Source organism: Carassius auratus, chromosome 40 (assembly GCF_003368295.1).
Source record: "Carassius auratus strain Wakin chromosome 40, ASM336829v1, whole genome shotgun sequence".
NCBI classification, from domain to species: Eukaryota; Metazoa; Chordata; class Actinopteri; order Cypriniformes; family Cyprinidae; genus Carassius; species Carassius auratus.
In genome coordinates this window covers 16,414,609-16,433,678 of record NC_039282.1, presented here as the reverse complement: position 1 = coordinate 16,433,678, position 19,070 = coordinate 16,414,609, and the positions used below count along the sequence as shown (strand labels likewise).

Here is a 19,070-nt window from a genome sequence, read left to right as displayed (position 1 = left end):
GAAATATAACTAAGAAAGAGTGCAATATTTATTATGGTGTCTTGTAATCCAGACAAACATATAGACTGCAATTTTCTGCATGCTGTGGTTCAAAATATATTTTTTGTTTAAAAGGGGTCATATGATGTTGCTAAAAAAAGAACATAATTTTTTTGTATTTGGTATAATGAAATTTTTATGTGGTTTAGGGCTGGGCGATATATCGAATATTAGTGATAGTATCGGAATATTTTTGACGACGATGTAAAATTTGAATATATCCTGAATATCGAATATTTCAAATTCAAGCATACTTTTCCAAAAGAACTCCCCGAATGTCCAAAAAGGAACCTGTAACTGCTGACTGCTCTACGCCCCTCTACTACGAGAGCTTAATGATAGCGGTTGCCAGATAACAAGAGTTTAAATCTCCGAATCAGAGCTCCACTGTTTTCTGCCCGGTGTTTGCTTATTTTAAGCAATCTGGCAACCATGAGCACGTGCTCACTCCTCATTGCGGATGAGCCGCCGACGATAATCTGAAAACACTAACAAGCTGGAATTGAGCAGTCTAATGAAAGCGTCATTCAGCCGGTCTGTATTCTGTCGTGAGATCTCAACTGTATTGTTTGCATTTGTGATCGCAAAATAAATGCACTTACTTGACCACTGATGTTTGAATAGAGAAACATAGGCTATGGCCAATTGGAATTACTATTGGGGAATTTCACTGATAAGTTTACCAGTTTCCATAATATAGACAGAGAGAATGCAAAAGTCTTTGGTATTCATTTTCTTATATATATATATATATATATATATATATATATATATATATATATATATATATATATATATATATATATGTGTGTGTGTGTGTATATATATATTAGGGGTGTCACGATTCCGATTTTAAATCGAAATCGATCGAAATTAAATCACAGTCTCGAACTTCGAATTAAAAAATGGAATAGTCGATGCTGCCACGCCCCCGTGTTATATGACGGCAAATCAATGACAAAAATAACCGAGCATTCAACTGATGCTGGCGCGCGTGCTATATGGCTTCCGCGAGAGGAAAACTGAATCGGATGTGAAGAAACGGGAGCCCGCGAGCTCATTTCAAACTCTCGCGCGCGCGTGACATGTACTCTGCAGCTGTGTCCAAATTCAGGGTCTGCATCCTCCTTAGGATCCTTCCTACCCGGTTGAAGGAGGATGGGTCCTCCGACGACTGCAAAAACCGGAAGTCGGTGTTTGTGAATTTGGACAGCCTACCCTTCTTTCAGTTCCCTCCCTTAACCGTTGCTCATATCCTGTCGCCTAGCAACCGTGACAGCGCCAAGCAAGAAGCGGGTGAAGAGCTCATCGTTCTCTCCCCGGAGCTTTATAAACACTTCTGTCTGCTCTTTCGTCCTTAGAAGCGTTAAAACAGCTTCAATCACTAACAAATAAGCTGTGTGTAAGAGGATATTCACACAGGCAGTAAGGAAGAAGCTAGTTTACGAAAGTAAACGTTTTTTTTTTTTTTTACATATACACGTACACATGTAAAAAAAAAAAATGCTTAATGCTAAAACAAAATGCCTAACTAGAAAACCACTCAAAATATATCTTTTTGAAAAGCCAGTTTTAAAAAACATCGAAAATAATACTCCTCCCCCACTCCGCTACCGCTCGCTTCGTCCTGCCGAAAAGAATTATGGGATAGGTAGGACGCGAAAGGATCCATCACACCCATCCTTCGAATTCGGGGAAAAGGAGGACGCATTTGTGGGCCGCATTTGAAGGATCCTACGAATTTGGACAGCCTTCGTCGCGGCGCTGTGACGTAACATCCTTCAAATGCGTCCTCCGAAGGATGTAGACCCTGAATTTGGACACAGCCTGCGCGCAATAAAAGCCCTCGCGCGCCAAGAGGGTCTGGCTGCAGACATATGGGCGAGTGGAGCTCCACTCAAGAGCGGAAATACGTCACCTCCACTAGCGACGCCGCCGCCATGTTCTTCTCCTCGCGCGCGCATGCTCATTCCCCACATCCTCACGCTCGATCATCTCACCGCTGCTCGCGCGAACAATTTTATTTTTGTCAGTCGTGGGGCGGGGCTTGCTGTTTTAGTTGTTATCTCAAATGTCATTGGTTATTCCCCTTTTCCTAAAGTCAGTATTCGACGCCTGATAGAAAATGATTAATAATTCACTTGACTTGACCCATGACTTCATCAGTGGACCAGATACATGCGAGTAATCATTTCTTTTGCTTGTTTAATTTATTTTTGTCTTTAATTCAATTTAATGCATTGTTTATAGAGTAGATCTTTTGTAGATACTTGATTAACTGGAATTCTTCTGATTGCTAGTGATTGCAGTCTTGTCATAAGAGATACACATATTTTACAGACTGTAATGATGCACACACACCACACACATACTGTAAATACATACATAATATATATATATATATATATATATATATATATATATATATATATATATATATATATAAATAAATCTAAATGAATGACAGTGAAGTGTTTAACAAGTGTTTTATCTTTAATCTTTTAAATAGATACATCGTAATATTTGAAGGTTAGTTTAGTCATTTTTTATTGTTTTTGTTTGTTTTGTTATGAACTTGAATGTCATCTTTTGTGACTGCACTTACAAAAGAGAAACTGGATGGCAGTTTATTTTAAGTTTTCAATTGACTAAAGATATAAGTTATTGTTACATTATGTTGTTAATAAAATTTTGACAGTGTAATGTGGTACAAAGGTCAGATATTATATTACATAAAAGTCTAGTTTGAAAAATGACAATCTGTGCTTTAAAGAGAATAAATGTAAAAATCGAGAATCGAACCGTGACCTTAGAATCGAAAATGCAATCGAATCGAGGATTTGGAGAATCGTGACACCCCTAATATATATATATATATATATATATATATATATATATATATATATATATATATATATATATATATATATATATATAAGAGATAGCTATGTGCTTCAGCAACTAGCTCCCCATCTGACAGGGTTTTTAATGTTAGTAGGAAAATAGTTTCATGCCACAGAGCTTCTCTTAAAACCGCAGACAGTTGACAGACTTGTGTTCTTAGCTTAAAAACTGGTTAAAAAAAGTAAAATAAAATACTTATCCCAGTTGTATAGTATAAATTGTGAATTGCATGCACTAAAAAGTTGACAGAATGCACTTTCTGTACTTAATTTGCACTGCTTCAGTTACATATAGGCCTACATGTATTAATTTAATAAATAGCAGTAAATGATCTCTTGGTCTAGATTTTTTTAACTGCTTAAATAAGCTGTTTAATCAAAATAGTTTTTTTTTTTTTTTTATGGGCAAAAGAAAATCATGTTTTTTTTATTATTTAAATGCAAACATATCGAGATATATATCGAATATCGTACAAATTTTGACAATATCGAGATATCATTTTTTTTAAATATATATCGCCCAGCCCTAATGTGGTTTAAGGTTCAAAAAACACTTTTTTCACATTGGAGAAATGACAAACAACAAGCCTATTCTAAACGGCTCAAAACCCATGTTTGAATCATCAGTGGTAAATCCTTTACATATGTAAACATACTTACTGACTGCGAGTCAGAACAGCCGGCATTGTAGTCTTCTCTCCCAGGATCAGGAAACAGTCCTCCATAAAATGCGTTGCACACAACTGAATATTTGGGTCGAACTGTTCTGGAACTTAACCACTGATTTCTAGTTATGTCCTCTTTTTCGCTTTCACAGCGAAACAGCATCTCCATGAACGTGAACGTTTGGGCAGCATTATGCAAATCTTCCCACATTGTGGTGTAGACATGTGGAGGCGTGTTTAAATGAGGCGTTTTAGGAGGACGTGGAGGAGTCTTATTTTATAAAGAATATCTCTTTGGGTTTGAGACTTTAATCTTTGCAGCTTTACAGATCTTTATGCACCAAAAGCTTGTTACACGCCAAAGAGAAAGGAAAACTTGAAATTGCATCATATGACCCCTTTAACAGTGTTTTTCAAGGGCTTTTCTAAACACCAGTCATCTACATGTAATAATGTGCACTTTTTTTCCCCAAATTATCCACAGATTTACCTATGGATGTAACTAAGGTTTCAGCTCTTGGTCGTCCTTTGGATATTGGAATGTTGTATGACCAGCGCAATGAATCTTTAATTTCAGGTTGGTCTAGCCTATTCACTAACCATTACTCTTAGCTTTACATTTCATTAGTGATGTAAATACACATTATAAAACAGCATGTAATGTAAATGTAATGAAAATATGTTCATGTTAATTTCCACCCTACGTATTATACTTTTACTTGAGTGGGGAAATTATTATTTTGTCCTCTACGTAAAGCTGCAGCTAATAATACTGTGTACTGTTTGAGTTTGAGTTTAAATAAGTGTTATGTTATTTGACTGTGATTTTATAAACATTACAAAATTCCCTTCTCTCTAATCCTAGGCTGTGTGCAGATTGTATGTCTTGTGTATATTTTTACACATGTAAATTTGAATAGAATGTGCTGTGAATGTGTTTACAGACAGTAATCTTTGGGATAACCACACTTTAACAAGTGACAGAATATCTTGGCCCCAACTGAAAACACATGTAAAGGTTTTGGGAGACGACTCCCTTAAGGAGAGATGCAGAGCCTTTGGAATGTCACCAATGTTGCGAGTCAGTGCTCTGTGTGGACTGATGGAGCTAAATGGAGCAGCAGCCTTTCTGAATCACCCAGTTCAGTCTCAATATCAGGAAAGAGTTACACTACACTACAAAACCACCACCAGACTGGACATGATCAGCCAAAGACTCTTACAGGAAGGAGTTTCTGCCTCAGTCATTAATGCAACCACAGCTACACATGTGATCATCGCTGTGTTCTATGGAGCCCAAGCTTTCTTTGTTTTTGATAATGAGAGAATCAACTCAGAGAAAAATACAGAAATGGAAAATGTTATCAAGAAGATTGTCACCACCCTTAGTGCAAGGGATGTGTTTTCAAGTCTTAATGAAACTGAAAAGGCTAACAGCATTTTTTATGCCTGCAGTCTCTACAGTGATGTGGGTAACTGGAAGAATCCAATGTCTTTTGATAAGGCAATGGAGATCTATGAATCTCTGCCAGCGCTGCTTGGATCTAAAGATGAGAGAGCAGTTCCTCTGAAGGTCTGGCTGTATCCTCTCAAGAAACTAAACAAGAGCTCTGTCTGTGCTGCTCCGAGCGAACACTTGCTGCAAAACGCTGAGAACATTCTAGAACATTTGAGAGAACAAATCAGGGTGTGCAAGGACATAGTGACAAACTACAATAATCTTAGTGTGATCATATGGTTCCCTGCTTTAAAAGAAATATTTCAAAGGTATTCAGAATTTCTGCAGGAGTACAGAATAGAGTTTCAAAGAAAGACTGCTAAGATTATTGAGTCCAAATACATCAGTGAAGAGGAGAGAGAGAAGAGTTTACAAGAACTTGTCAGTAACTTTGATCGGTCTCCATTCAATCCAGAAAACACACATCATTGGTTTGAAAAGAAGGAAACGGAGCTGGCAGTTTTAAAAAGGTGCAGAGCAGCAAGCATAACTATTGTGAAATCACAGGAGGAGCTTCAGCGAGTCATCAATGATCCTCTGATGAGCAGTGTGTTCTGCTTCACTATTTCATCAATAAAGGCAGATGACTCTTTTTTCACAGCTCTGAGGCAGTACATTGAATTCATGAAAAAGGGCACATTGAATCCATCTGATTTTATCGAGTCAGAAGATTTACAGCAGTCATTAAAGCCTGTTTATATCACTCAAAAAGTACTTTCTGATTTAGAAGTATTCATTACTGCCAAAGAGACAAATGAAGATGGAAAGCGAACCAAGTTCATTGCTGCATCTGTACATGATGATGGTTATTCTGAATACACTGTGCAGTTTTATCATGCCGGGAGGATTGTGAGCAGAAATCTGACACTTCAAACTAAGCCAGATCTCCTCCAAATATTTCACATAAACTGCACCAGTGTGTCCCTGAAACTGAATCAACCACAAACTAAAAGCATTGAGAAATATGTGGTGGAGTACAGGGCTTTGGATGATGATGATGAAATGAACAGTACCACATGGAAACATATCATTTTTGATGTGACCACTCTCAAGAAAACCTTTTTTATCTCAGGTTTAAAGTCTGACCACCACTATCAGCTGAGGTATTCAGTTATTGAGCAGGACTGTATGAGCAATTTCAGTAAAATGATTAACTTTCAGACAGCGGCTGCAGCAACACCTGGACAACCCATTGTGGAAAAGCTGAACCGAGACACTCTCAGAATTTTCTGGTTGAAGGTTAAAACTGGAGAAGATTCTCCAGTGCTACGGTATATGGTTGAGTATAAAGAAGCAGGACTGGAGGGCTGGTCTTCAGTACAAACACAAGGACCTGAATGTGAATATATTTTAACTGTACCTCACAGCACAATCTATAGAGTCAGAGTCTCTGCTGTCTATGGAGAAGGAGACATCAGCAAACCCAGTGAGGAGACACCAGTACCAGTGGATGGTGAGATACATGTTAAATATCTAGAACATATTAATGCTTGAATTGCTTAAAAAAATGAGTAACACTTGATTTTTGAGGTGTTCTTGTTACATGTTACATGTACTTAATATTATAATCACAATTAATTATGCATAATTACATGCAAGTAACCCTAAGCCAAACCTAAATCCTAACCCCAACCATATAGTAAGTACTGTACCAGTAGTTAAATAATATTACTCTGTGGCGTATAAAGTACCTGAAAGATACTGAAAGTGATGTCACCCATTGGTTTCCGAAGAGCGTTTTTGAAGCCAAAAGTGGATGGAGGCGACGTAACCATCTTGGCAGAACGCCACTACTGGATAATCAAAAATGGTTGCTGAAGCCACGCCCACCTAGCTCAACAGTGGTGACAGCAGTGGGAATGCACCTGTCACTCAAGTGGCCACGCCCTTAATTAACTTCAGAACTTTAAGGCTTACCGTATTTTCTGCACTATGAGTTGCACCGGTTTATAAGGCACACCTTCAATGAATGGCCTATTTTAGAACTGTTTTCTTATATAGGGCGCACCGGATTATAAAGTGCATAGAATAGAAGATACTGCAGTCAAACGTTTGACTGGGTTTGCATTATGCATCCACTAGATGATCATGGAGCTGTGCTAAAGGGAATGTCAACATTTTGACAGAGTGCCTTGATCCATATATAAGGCGCTCCGGATTATAAGGCGCACTGTCGTTTTTTGAGAAAATGAAAGGCTTTTAAGTGCGCCTTACAGTGCAGAAAATATGGTAATATAATTTAAACAGATGAGTTATAAAAAAATTCACCCCACTCACAGTTGTCATGAAGGGCAAAATTAGCTATATATACCAAAATAATTTTTTGTACCAGGCTGTAAACATGTTTGTTTTTTTTTTCTGTAAAGTTATGTATTTTAAAATTGATTGATTGGATTGACTCCCTTTTGCACCCAGCCACTAGTGGCCAGTTGACAGAGGTTGCTGCTGAGTTTGAACTCTCTTACATTTTATATTTTTGGGTAAGAATAATGATCACTTCATCCGGTACTTTGTGTCTTTCATTCCAACGTAAGAAAGCATTTCTGGAATCTGAAATAGCATTTAAATGTATTTACACAGTTTATGTATCAGAGTACATCGATGCATTTAAACTGCAGTTACAGATGCATAAATGGACCTAGTGCTTTGTTTTTAACAAATTTATACTGATATTTGAAATAAAACATGAAAAAAAGTCGAAATGTGAAATGAAAACTGCCAGTAGGTGACAGCAAGTGACTATTAATGAGTCATTGAAATTCTACCGATTAATTCAAACGGCTGATTCATTCAGAAACAAAGCATTTGACTGTGTTAATGAGTGAAGCACTGAATCATTTATTTAACGGATTCATTCAAAAAGCTGATTCACTGTTTCATTCTAAACACCGTCCATTGCTCAGAGATGCAAAACAGTGCCGTGATCTTTGTTTGGAACTATTTTTGTTTGCAAAATTGAGCAAAAAAACAAAAAAAAAACAATATTGTGTATAAAATGTAAGTCACTTATTGCTTTACTGAACTTGTACAAAATGATTATTAAATGTGTTCATGCTGATATCTGCAGAAAAATGGTAACGTTACTCTTTGTGTGATTAATTAAATTAAAAACATTAAATTATATAAATTTAGAAAGCATACAGAAGCATTTTGCCATTCATAATTTAGAATGCCTGCAATTTTGAGTTTTAATAGACTAATAAATCAAGTGCATTCACTCCTGTGTGTGATTTGGTGATACATCCTACTTGATAATGTCAGATCACACATCATTACAATTTACAACAGCACTTAGCATATTATCGCAGTCGATGCTGTATTTCACACCCCAGAAAGTTAATCATCCGCGGTTGTGCGTCAGGGATGGAAATTAGCACCCGTCACCAGCCAAATGCGGGTGATTTTGTGTTGTGGCGGGTAAACTCGCTTCACCTACCGGCCACCGTGGCGGGTAAATAAAAATAGCATACTGTTTCACCCGGCCGGTGGACAAAAAATGTATTTCCATCCCCAGTGTGTGTACAACACGCAATGAAGTGTAATATCATCTGAAGCAGCTCCGTGGAGAAAGGCGGTGTAAACCGGGCGCGAAATGGCGGCGCTGTTCCCAGTGCAGTGTTTACAGCTGAAGTTAGTGCTGCTGGTGGAGTGATATATTTGTTGGTTATTTACAGTAGCCTATGTTTTATAGCACGCGCTCATGATATACAAGATCGCGTGAAGTTGAATTTATCGCGCACAAGTTTCCGCATACTGTTACGTTTCTGTCAAAGTAAGTTCATTTTCCTGCTCTAAAAGTCTTTAGATACGGATTTTTCCGAAAGTCAATGGGAGAAATGAATGGGAAATGTATTTCCGGCACCAGAGATCTCTCGGGCTGTGGGCGGGACTGTGATGCTCTATTATCGTCCATGTTTTAATTTCAGCAAATTAATTTGAGCGAACACCCAAAACCTGATTAATATTCATGAATCCAGCAGCTCATAAATCATTAGTAATACGTAGTGTGTTTTATAGTTTTTATTAGAAGGAATCGTATTATTATTATTATCAGTATTTTTATACATTTTTTTTTCTTTTCTTTTTTTACAGAAACACTGAATGACCAAAAAAGCACCACCACCAGTCCAATTAAAATTTTCAGTTAAAATGACTAATAAGCATTCAAACATGGTTATCAAGTTTACTTCTAATTACTAAAGTTCTATTCTTAAATGATACTTGATTATTATAAAGCTTGACTGACTGGCACTATTTTAGTAAACTAAAATAATTACTAGCCAATGACGATTCAATTGACAAGGTGTCCGTAGTCGGTTGTAAGTTATTTCGAAACAACATTGTATCACTACACATGTTTGACTGCTCTGGCGTGATGAGACGTGTAAAAACAATGTATTAAAAACGCTGTGCATTCGTTTGTCATCGGCGTAAAAGTTTGCAAGCCGAGATTTCTTTCAGTGATAGTGTTGAACAGGGGACTTTTCCCTCAACCACAAAAAAAAAAAAAAAAAACACACACACAAAAAATACACTTACACATGCAAATACTGGTGAATCATTTCCTTTGGAATTAAATACAACATTATTATTGCATACGAAAACTGTTTAGAATGTCATAAAAATGTTTCTGTGCATTAAAAAAGTTGAGCTGAGAGAATGAGCGGCTTCAGCAAGAGTCGGCAAAGAGTCGGCTGTTTCAAAACCTATAAGCTGCCTAGATAGACAGCATTTTTGACCATCACTGAAAGAGAAAATGTCAGTATTTCATTGAGACTTATATAAACTGCTTAAAGGGTTAGTTCACCCAGATAGCAAATTTATGTAATTAATAACTTACCCTCATGTTGTTTCAAACCCGTAAGACCTCCTTTTATCTTCGGAACACAGTTTAAGACATTTTAGATTTAGTCCGAGAGCTCTCATTCCCTCCATTGAAGCTGTGTGTACGGTATACTGTCCATGTCCAGAAAGGTAAGAAAAACATCATCAAAGTAGTCCATGTGACATCAGAGGGCCCGTTAGAATTTTTTGAAGCATCGAAAAAACATTTTGGTCCAAAAATAGCAAAAACGACGACTTTATTCAGCATTGTCTTCTCTTTCGTGTCTGTTGTGAGAGTGAGTACAAAACAAAGCAGTCTGGATATCCGGATTGCGAACTAATCATTCGGTTCACCAAATCGAACTGAATCGTTTTAAACGGTTTCCATCTCTAATACGCATTAATCCACAAATGACTTAAGCTGTTAATTTTTTTGATGTGGCTGACACTCCCTCTGAGTTCAAACAAACCAATATCCTGGAGTAATTCATTTACTCAAACAGTACATTGACTGAACTGCTGTGAAGAGAGAACTGAAGATGAACACCGAGCTGAGCCAGATAACGAACAAAACATTTGACTCATTCACGAGTCAAGAACAGTTTCTGTCAGACGCGTCCGATTCGTGAACCGAGGAGCTGATGATACTGCACATGTGTGATTCAGCGTGAAGCAGAGCGACACACAGAGAGTCTGAACCAAACTGATTCTTTTGGTGATTGATTCTGAACTGATTCTGTGCTACTGTTATGAGCACGGGTAAACTGAAGGCTTGAATAAAGGGCAATCATCGCAAATGATGCCATTACACCGGGAGCGAAAGAACCTGGGAACCGTTTTCTTCAACCGGTTTATTGAATCGAACTGTCTGAAAGAACTACTGGTGATCCGAAAACCGATGCAACCGGTTCTTCACTCGTGAACAAGTCAGTCTATTGTTCGTTATCTGGCTCAGCTCGGTGTTCATCTTCAGTTCTCTCTTCACAGCAGTTCAGTCAATGTACTGTTTGAGTGCATGCATTACTCCGGGATATTTGTTTGTTTGAACTCAGAGGAAGTCATTTGTGGATTAATGCGTATTAGAGATGCGAAACCATTTAAAATGATTCAGTTCGATTTGGTGAACTGAATGATTCGTTCGCGAACCGGATATCTAGCTGCTTTGTTTTGAACTCTCTCTCACACAGATACGGAAGAGAAGACAATGCTGAATAAATTCGTAGTTTTTGCTATTTTTGGACCAAAATGTATTTTTGATGCTTCAAAAATTCTAACTGACCCTCTGATGTCACATGGACTACTTTGATGATGTTTTTCTTATCTTTCTGGACATGGACAGTAAACTGTACACACAGCTTCAATGGAGGGACTGAGAGCTCTCGGACTAAATCTAAAATGTCTTAAACTGTGTTCCAAAGATAAACGGAGGTTTTACGGGTTTGAAACAACATGAGGGTAAGTTATTAATTACATAAATTTGCTATCTGGGTGAACTAACCCTTTAAGTATTGTAGATCTTGTAGTATTAATTTTCACAGGCAGTTACACATTGTTGGTTAAAAACAATAAAGTGGCTGGTAAAAACATTGCGTGGCAGTTAGATTTTGAAATCCACCAGCCACAGTGGCCGGTGGACAAAAAAGTTAATTTCCATCCCTGTTGTGCGTACACTTGTTTGCACATGAGCAAAGGTGTTTTTAGGAGTCTAACTTTGCAAATGCCAGACCACTGATTCATCAAACTGCTTTCTAGCAGTCTGTGTTCTTCTGACAAAGTAAAGTACAGATACTCCCAAAAATAATTAAGTACTGTAACAAAGTATAATTATTCCATTACATTACACCACTGATATTATTCAGTATTTATATGCATAATTACACTCTAACAAGGACGCCTTAATTAAGTGAAACCTAATAATGCTTCATTCCTTATACCACTGCAGTCTGGAGCATAGATCTCTCAGAGAGAAAGAGCTCCATCCTCCTAGAAGTGCTGAAACTCCAAACAGAGAAGAAACCAGTAAAGCTGAGAGACTGGACAGATGAAGAGAGTGAAGTGAAGGGATTGCTGCAGTGTCTGCCCTACATCTCACAGCTGAGGTGAGAGTTTCTTCTGAAAACATTACTCTTTTGTTTCCATATATTCTGCTCTCAGTTAGGATTATTGGCTAAAATAAATAGAAAAAAAGTATACAGAGTAGAACTACATTTCACATCATCTCTGAAACATCTCAGAAAAGTGCCGTTAGTAGAGCTGTGAGTAACTTAAAATGTCCCTCATCTCAGTGTCTGATAAAGTAGTGTTTGTGAGCACAGAGCTGTCGTTACCAGGGAAACCACTCTATTTCTGACGCTCCAAAAGTGACACCTGCTGACAGAGAATGAATTGTTCAGACTAATGCGAAAACTGACTGATTTTTTTTTATGCTGCATAAACAGAGTTATTAATGTGGATAGATAAAAAGATAATGTGCCTTCAAAGATGTGAGGTTTATCACTTTGTAAAAGCCAAAAAAAGTTTGGCTAACTGCAAATGTTTCAACTATAATTTTGTTAACATCATGCATTTTGAGGCAGTTAATGATTTAAATGTTGGTTAAATTAATTATTATTCAACATAACATTTTTACTCTGATGGAAACTTTAATGCTAGTGAAATGCCATATAAATGCCATTTTGTGATCTTGAAGAGTCTGAAATAGATGTTGCTTAATCAGGACATAAAATACATGCATAACTTATTTGTTATGCATTAACTTTTGTACATTCTTACATAAACATTGTACACCTTACATTCACTTTTATAAAAAAAAAATTTTGGGGGCAAGTGTAAATCTTATTACTCGTGTATGTTTTATATATTTTAGCTTAATATCAGCCTGTCCATGGACTACGGGTGAAAATTAATTCTTGAGCTAAAACCCAGTACTATGCATCTCTACCTTTGAGGTTAATGTTTATTGTACGCTGTGTTTCTTTAAATAAAGGAAAACCTTTTTTTTTTACTGAAATAATGCTTACTATATGTGGTACAGACATGAAGCTTTATTTCCAAGATGATGCATGATGATAAACTTTATATTTCAATCCAATATAGTACATTTTAGTAACAAATGCTTATCATAATATTTCTTATTAATATACATCAAATTAATTTCTGATTCAGTGTTTTGTCTGTGAGTCAGTGATTCTCTCTGCTGCTAGAGAATAGTAAGATGACGCTCAAACAGTGGCTTCACCACGAGTCATTATACAGATCAGTGCCATAGACCTAATTATCTATTTATTATTATTGTAAAGATGAATGTTTTACTTATCAATCTGCTCTCATATTTCATATTATCCAGCACTAGACATTGAAGTGTGTTTACATTTGTGTCTCCACAGATTTGATTTCTATGAGAAGAAAACATCTGTCCAGTTTCTGGTGAATCTGATTGTTTCAGCGTCAGAGTTTGATAAAACGACTGGTGAAAATTACACTGAGCTGTTCACATCTGTGTGCAGCTACACATCTTTCCCCTTCAGTGAAAACTATACTCACCATCAAGCTGTTCAATCTGAATTCCTGCTGGATCTGTGTTCACATGTGAAGGACTATGAGACTCAAACAGGCAGGAGTGTCCTTCCAGCATTACAGCCAATTTATCAGTCAGCTCCTGCAGTCTGGAGAATAAAGCTCTCAGAGAGAAAGAGCTCCATCCTCCTAGATGTGCTGAAACTCCAAACAGAGAAGAAACCAGTAGAGCTGAGAGACTGGACAGATGAAGAGAGTGAAGTGAAGGGATTCCTGCAGTGTCTGCCCTACATCTCACAGCTGAGGTGAGACTTTCTGTGTTTGTTTCTCTGTGCTTCTTGTTTGTTCTGTGAACAGTGTGATTGTGTTCATCTGTTTTCAGCACACACTGATGTGATGTAACACACAGGACACAACAGATCTACTGTCATGATAGTCACAACACAAACACACTGTAGAAACTCTCTGTTTGACTGTTAATATTAACTTAATTAACTTAATATTAACTAATTCCGTGGCTTAACTCATTTTGAAAGATTATTATTATTATTTGTTCATTTTATTTCACATTTTAAGTTTTAATTGATTTTTTAGAAAACAAAAATATAAAAAATGACTTTACTGTATAATGTGGAATGTCACCGAATTTGAATGAATATTTGAATGAAAATGAATATAAAAATATGATCAATAATATAAAAATATAACCAATAATAATACGATAATAAAACTGATAATAATAATAAAAAATTATATATAATAATAATAACAATAATAGCCTAATATACAAATATTAAGAGAAAAGGACGACCAGTTAATGGACTTACAAGACTGTAGGATGGATAAAAATGTTTTTATATTTTATATTATGCACTTGAGGTAACATTTATTCATGATAAACTTTATTTGAATGCTGACAATTGCATGTAATACAGCCCAGAAGCCAAGGCCTGTGGTTAATATAATAATTTATTAATGTAATAATTTCTATAATAAATATTATAATAATTTATTAATTCAAAATAAAACATTAATGAATCCATCTCTGATAATCCTGGGTTGCTATGGTCACACAGGTTTGTTTACACATTAAACTCGTGGCCACATAACATCTCGAGGCCACGACAAAATATCATGTTCCCACGAGTTATTATATCATGACCACAACAAAACTAAGTGAACCGACCATGTCTCCTTAGGGGCACCGTAGTTCATCCCTGTCCTGAACGCTAACTTTCTTTACTGATTAAGATGTTTGTCAGTTTGGAGGACACGCGTAACAATCTGATATTTTTAGCGCACTTCACCAAACACACACAACAAAAGAATCAAAGAATCAGGTGAAACCCAGTAAACCTTGAGATTATTACTTGTGACATTAGAACAAAAAACTTTAGAATACTGTTTCTTACTTACTACATAACTAATAAGGAATTATTGAAGAACTAACAGGTGATTATTCATTAACACTTAACTCACTACTGTTAACTACTAAGAAAGATGTGTTAACTAATCCGTATGTAATATAATTTTATGATTATGTTAAGTAACAGTTAGCTAATCAGTAACTAATATATTCGATCATACCTCCTGAAGAACTACTATTAATTATCTACTAGTTAAGGTTCAAGAAAAATAACTACTACTGAACAGTTATACGCAAATAATCACTATAATAATCAGGATGTGTCCCACAAGTACTTGCGTAAAAGTACAGATACCCCAATAAAATATTACTCCAGTAACATAATAAGTAGGCCTATTCATTTTCAAAATTACTTGAGTAAAAGGACAAGTACAAAGTACTACTATGAAAACAAAAATATGGTTTTTGGATTTGGATTTTATTTGCTTCTAAATGTTTAACTTTTATGAAATGTTTGTTAAATTAGTTAAAATGTGGGCAGTATACATGTTAAAATGGAATAAAATAAGCTGTATTAAGAAATGTTCTCATCTGAAATAAACAGATTTTAGTCAAAATGATGTATTTTATTATTATTTACTAATAGGTTCACTTTAGAATTCAGTTTCAGGTTCTAAGTAAGTCCTGCAAAATTATCTGATAATTCTTTATTAATTACTAATGGGTTGCCTATGTCTTCACTTTAGAATACTGTTTCAGATTCTAAGTAATTCTTCAGGGATTATCTGATAATTCTTTATTAATTACAAATTGGATACCTCTATTTTCACTTTTCCTCAGGCTGTGCCTTACATACAGAAATTGAATTAATGATAATGTGGTATATGCTGATGAGGCACACATACAGTACTGTATATAAAATATAAAAACTAAGGTAAGTTATCACAAGGCACTGGAGTCGAGGTGGGGTATCTATTGGAAGCTGATTTCTTAAAAAACACACTCACAAAAAAATTCACTATACAGGCAAAACCTCTATAAAATGTATTGCATTTATTAATATTGCATTTTCATACAACTACTACTACTGCTAATAACATTTATATGAAAAAGTCACAATTCAATGTAATTGTGTAAAACTGTTCATTAGTAGTAATATTTTATTGGGGTATCTGTACTTTTACGCAAGTACTTGTGGGACACATCCTGAGTATTATAGTGATTATAGTGATTATTTGCGTATAACTGTTCAGTAGTAGTTATTTCATAGTTATTTTTCTTGAACCCTAACTAGTAGATAATTAATAGCAGTTCTTCAGGAGGTATGACAGAATACATTAGTTATTGATTAGCTAACTGTTACTTAACATAATCATAAAATTATATTACATACTGATTAATTAACTCATCTTCCTTAGTAGTTAACAGTAGTGAGTTAAGTGTTAATGAATAATCACCTGTTAGTTCTTCAATAATTCCTATAATACCTCATACATTAGATATGAGCACATGTATATGTGTATATATATATATATATATATATATATATATATATATATATATATATATATATATATATATATATATATATTATTCTGATTTCATTATATTATGACTGATAGTTTTCATTAAATATTGACTTTAACTGTAATTAAAAATGTTTTTTTGTAGGCTCATTTGTTAAATGTAAGCAATTTGGGCAAGCTCAGACTGAGTGCTGGTCGTGTTTCTTCAGAAACAGAGCCACAAACAAAGTTACAAAAAATGCTGTGCACAGCTCCACGAGAAACGGGGTCTTATGCACTCAACATGAGACTAATTATAAAAAAGACATAAGGAAAATAACCTCAGTGAAAGACTTATTTATCTTATGTTTATATTTAAAAGAAAGATAAACATTCTTCATTTAGACCCTAACAAACACGTACAGTATACTGTATGTCATATTATGCTCTGCGCATTGCACATCTCCACACAGTGTTGTGCCTGAATGCGTTCATTGAACGATAGTTCATGAACTCGTTCATATTTTGGGCGAACGTGAACTGAACGTGCTGTATTACTGCCTGATGAACGTTACTGTCAACTCCTTCATTCTGGTGTCTGTGAACGGCACGCTCTCTCAGGTTAACTTCGTTCAATAGGCTGCCATATTTCTATAGAGCCTCCCAGGCGAAAACCCGGCTAAAACACACCGTAAACGGGTCTTAATATGTAGCGGAAAAAACACCCAATCTGGCAACACCAGCCACCAGTGTCGCACCGCCATCCGCCGCATGCATAACGCGTCATCAAAAAAAAAAAAAAAAAAGCATGGAGGCGACAGCAGCATGTAGCAAGAAAGCGTATGATCATTTAAAATAATTTTATGATGTTTATGACAAGGTCGGTGAGAATGGGACACAAAGCATTAAAGCAACAAGGGGGAAGTGCTGTCGCCTCAATGCTAATGTAAACCCTGGTTGGATAATGATTCAAAATTTGATATGAAAATGAAATCTGATGCATAGCTTCATTGTTAAAACTGATAAAATAATTGCTGTCTGTGATTCTATATGGGCTGTAGCAATAATTTTGAAAAATAATAGCTTGCAGCAACATATGGAAAAAAAGAACTATGAACTAGTTCATTTCTGGAACTGTGTGAACTTAGTTAAAACATTTTTAGTTTGAACTATGAACTGAACTAGTTCATTTTAAAATTTGTGAGTTGAACTTTGAACTAGTTCATGTAGAAAGTGAACTTTCCCAACACTGTCTCCACAGAATTCATGATTGTGTTCATATATTTCTATTGTAGCAGTGTTAACACGTGCAGTTATAATTGAGTTACAGTTCAGTGGGTTTTTGCAAAGTCGAGCTACAATCTTCATGTCTCTGTTCATGTAAACATCACACAATACATAATCGAATATTATTAAAAGTACATCGCACATTACCTCTGTCTTTCAGAGCATGTGCACAATGATGAGGACGACTGTTAAATGATTAACATGAATACATATCAGATAAAGAAAAACTGCAATCACAGTATCTAGTTTGGTTAGTTGAACTTCAGAAAAAAGTAACTGTGTCATTTATGACATTAAAAAGTGAATAATTGTTTTAGTCTGTTTAGTCTGACTAACATCACACATGTAAAGTGCACGTGAATGTGACACAGGACACAGTACTTGACTTTAATGGAGCTGTATATTAAGTGTTCACTGTCATGATAGTCAGCACACAAACACAATGTCTGAACAGAACAATAACTGTCTGACCCAGATTTACCTTCATATCAACTGAATATTGCCAGTTATATGTATTTTAAATTAGAATTTTAAGAAAATTATTTAAATTATAAACACTTTAATAAGTTTAGATTTCACACTTTACTGTTTATTCACTTTAGGATTATATTTACAACACAGACTACACAGTCCGCAACTAGAACTAAAATACAAAGTGCCATTGAATCTTTTCAAATCATTTCATCATCTCTCATATGTATTTTATATTTAAATGATTTAATTCGTCACCTGCAGTATTTTTGTTCATACTGTACATTGAAGATTGAAGTGATAATTATTTCTGTCTCCACAGGTTTTATTTGACGAGTGAACCTGGTGTAAAGTTTCTACTGAAACTGATTGTTTCAGCATCAGAGATTGATGCAAATCAAGGAGAAACTTACACTGAACTATTAACATCTGTGTGCAGCTACACATCTTTCCCTTTTAATAGGAATTATTTAGATGATTCTGATTATCAGACTGAACAGTGTGATTTCCTGCTGGATCTGTGTTCACATGTGAAGGACTATGAGACTCAAACAGGCAGGAGTGTCCTTCCAGCATTACAGCCAATTTATCAGTCAGCTCCTGCAGTCTGGAGAATAAAGCTCTCAGAGAGAAAGAGCTCCATCCTCCTAGAAGTGCTGAAACTCCAAACAGAGAAGAAACCAGTAAAGCTGAGAGACTGGACAGATGAAGAGAGTGAAGTGAAGGGATTCCTGCAGTGTCTGCCCTACATCTCACAGCTGAGGTGAGACTCTTGTAAAAACGTTACTCTGGATTTGATTTGATTTAATATTTCTTGCTCAGTTAGATCCATTGGCTAAACTTTTGTGACGTGAAGGGATTCCTTCAAGGTCTGCCCTACATCTCACAGCTGACGTCTGATAAATACTGCCTTTTATTTGACTATTGTGACATTGTGCTTTTTCCACCACATAGTGTAAACATTAGCTTTATACAGTAAAAATATTTAAGCTTAAG

At 35.8% G+C, this 19,070-nt stretch overlaps 1 protein-coding gene across 6 annotated transcripts in view; it reads left to right on the top strand.

Moving 5' to 3' along the window:
- Positions 1-19,070, top strand: part of LOC113058720 (uncharacterized) — a 37,319-nt gene that overhangs the window by 14,910 nt on the left and 3,339 nt on the right. For 5 of the 6 annotated variants that reach the window (XM_026226880.1, XM_026226877.1, XM_026226881.1 and 2 more), the window contains 5 exons: positions 4,092-4,184; positions 4,552-6,558; positions 11,872-12,028; positions 13,316-13,750; positions 18,397-18,837. In XM_026226880.1, the coding sequence (XP_026082665.1) occupies positions 4,092-4,184; positions 4,552-6,558; positions 11,872-12,028; positions 13,316-13,750; positions 18,397-18,837 (3,133 nt within the window). The remainder of the gene's footprint in view (positions 1-4,091; positions 4,185-4,551; positions 6,559-11,871; positions 12,029-13,315; positions 13,751-18,396; positions 18,838-19,070) is intronic. The other variant, XM_026226883.1, reaches the window with a different exon arrangement.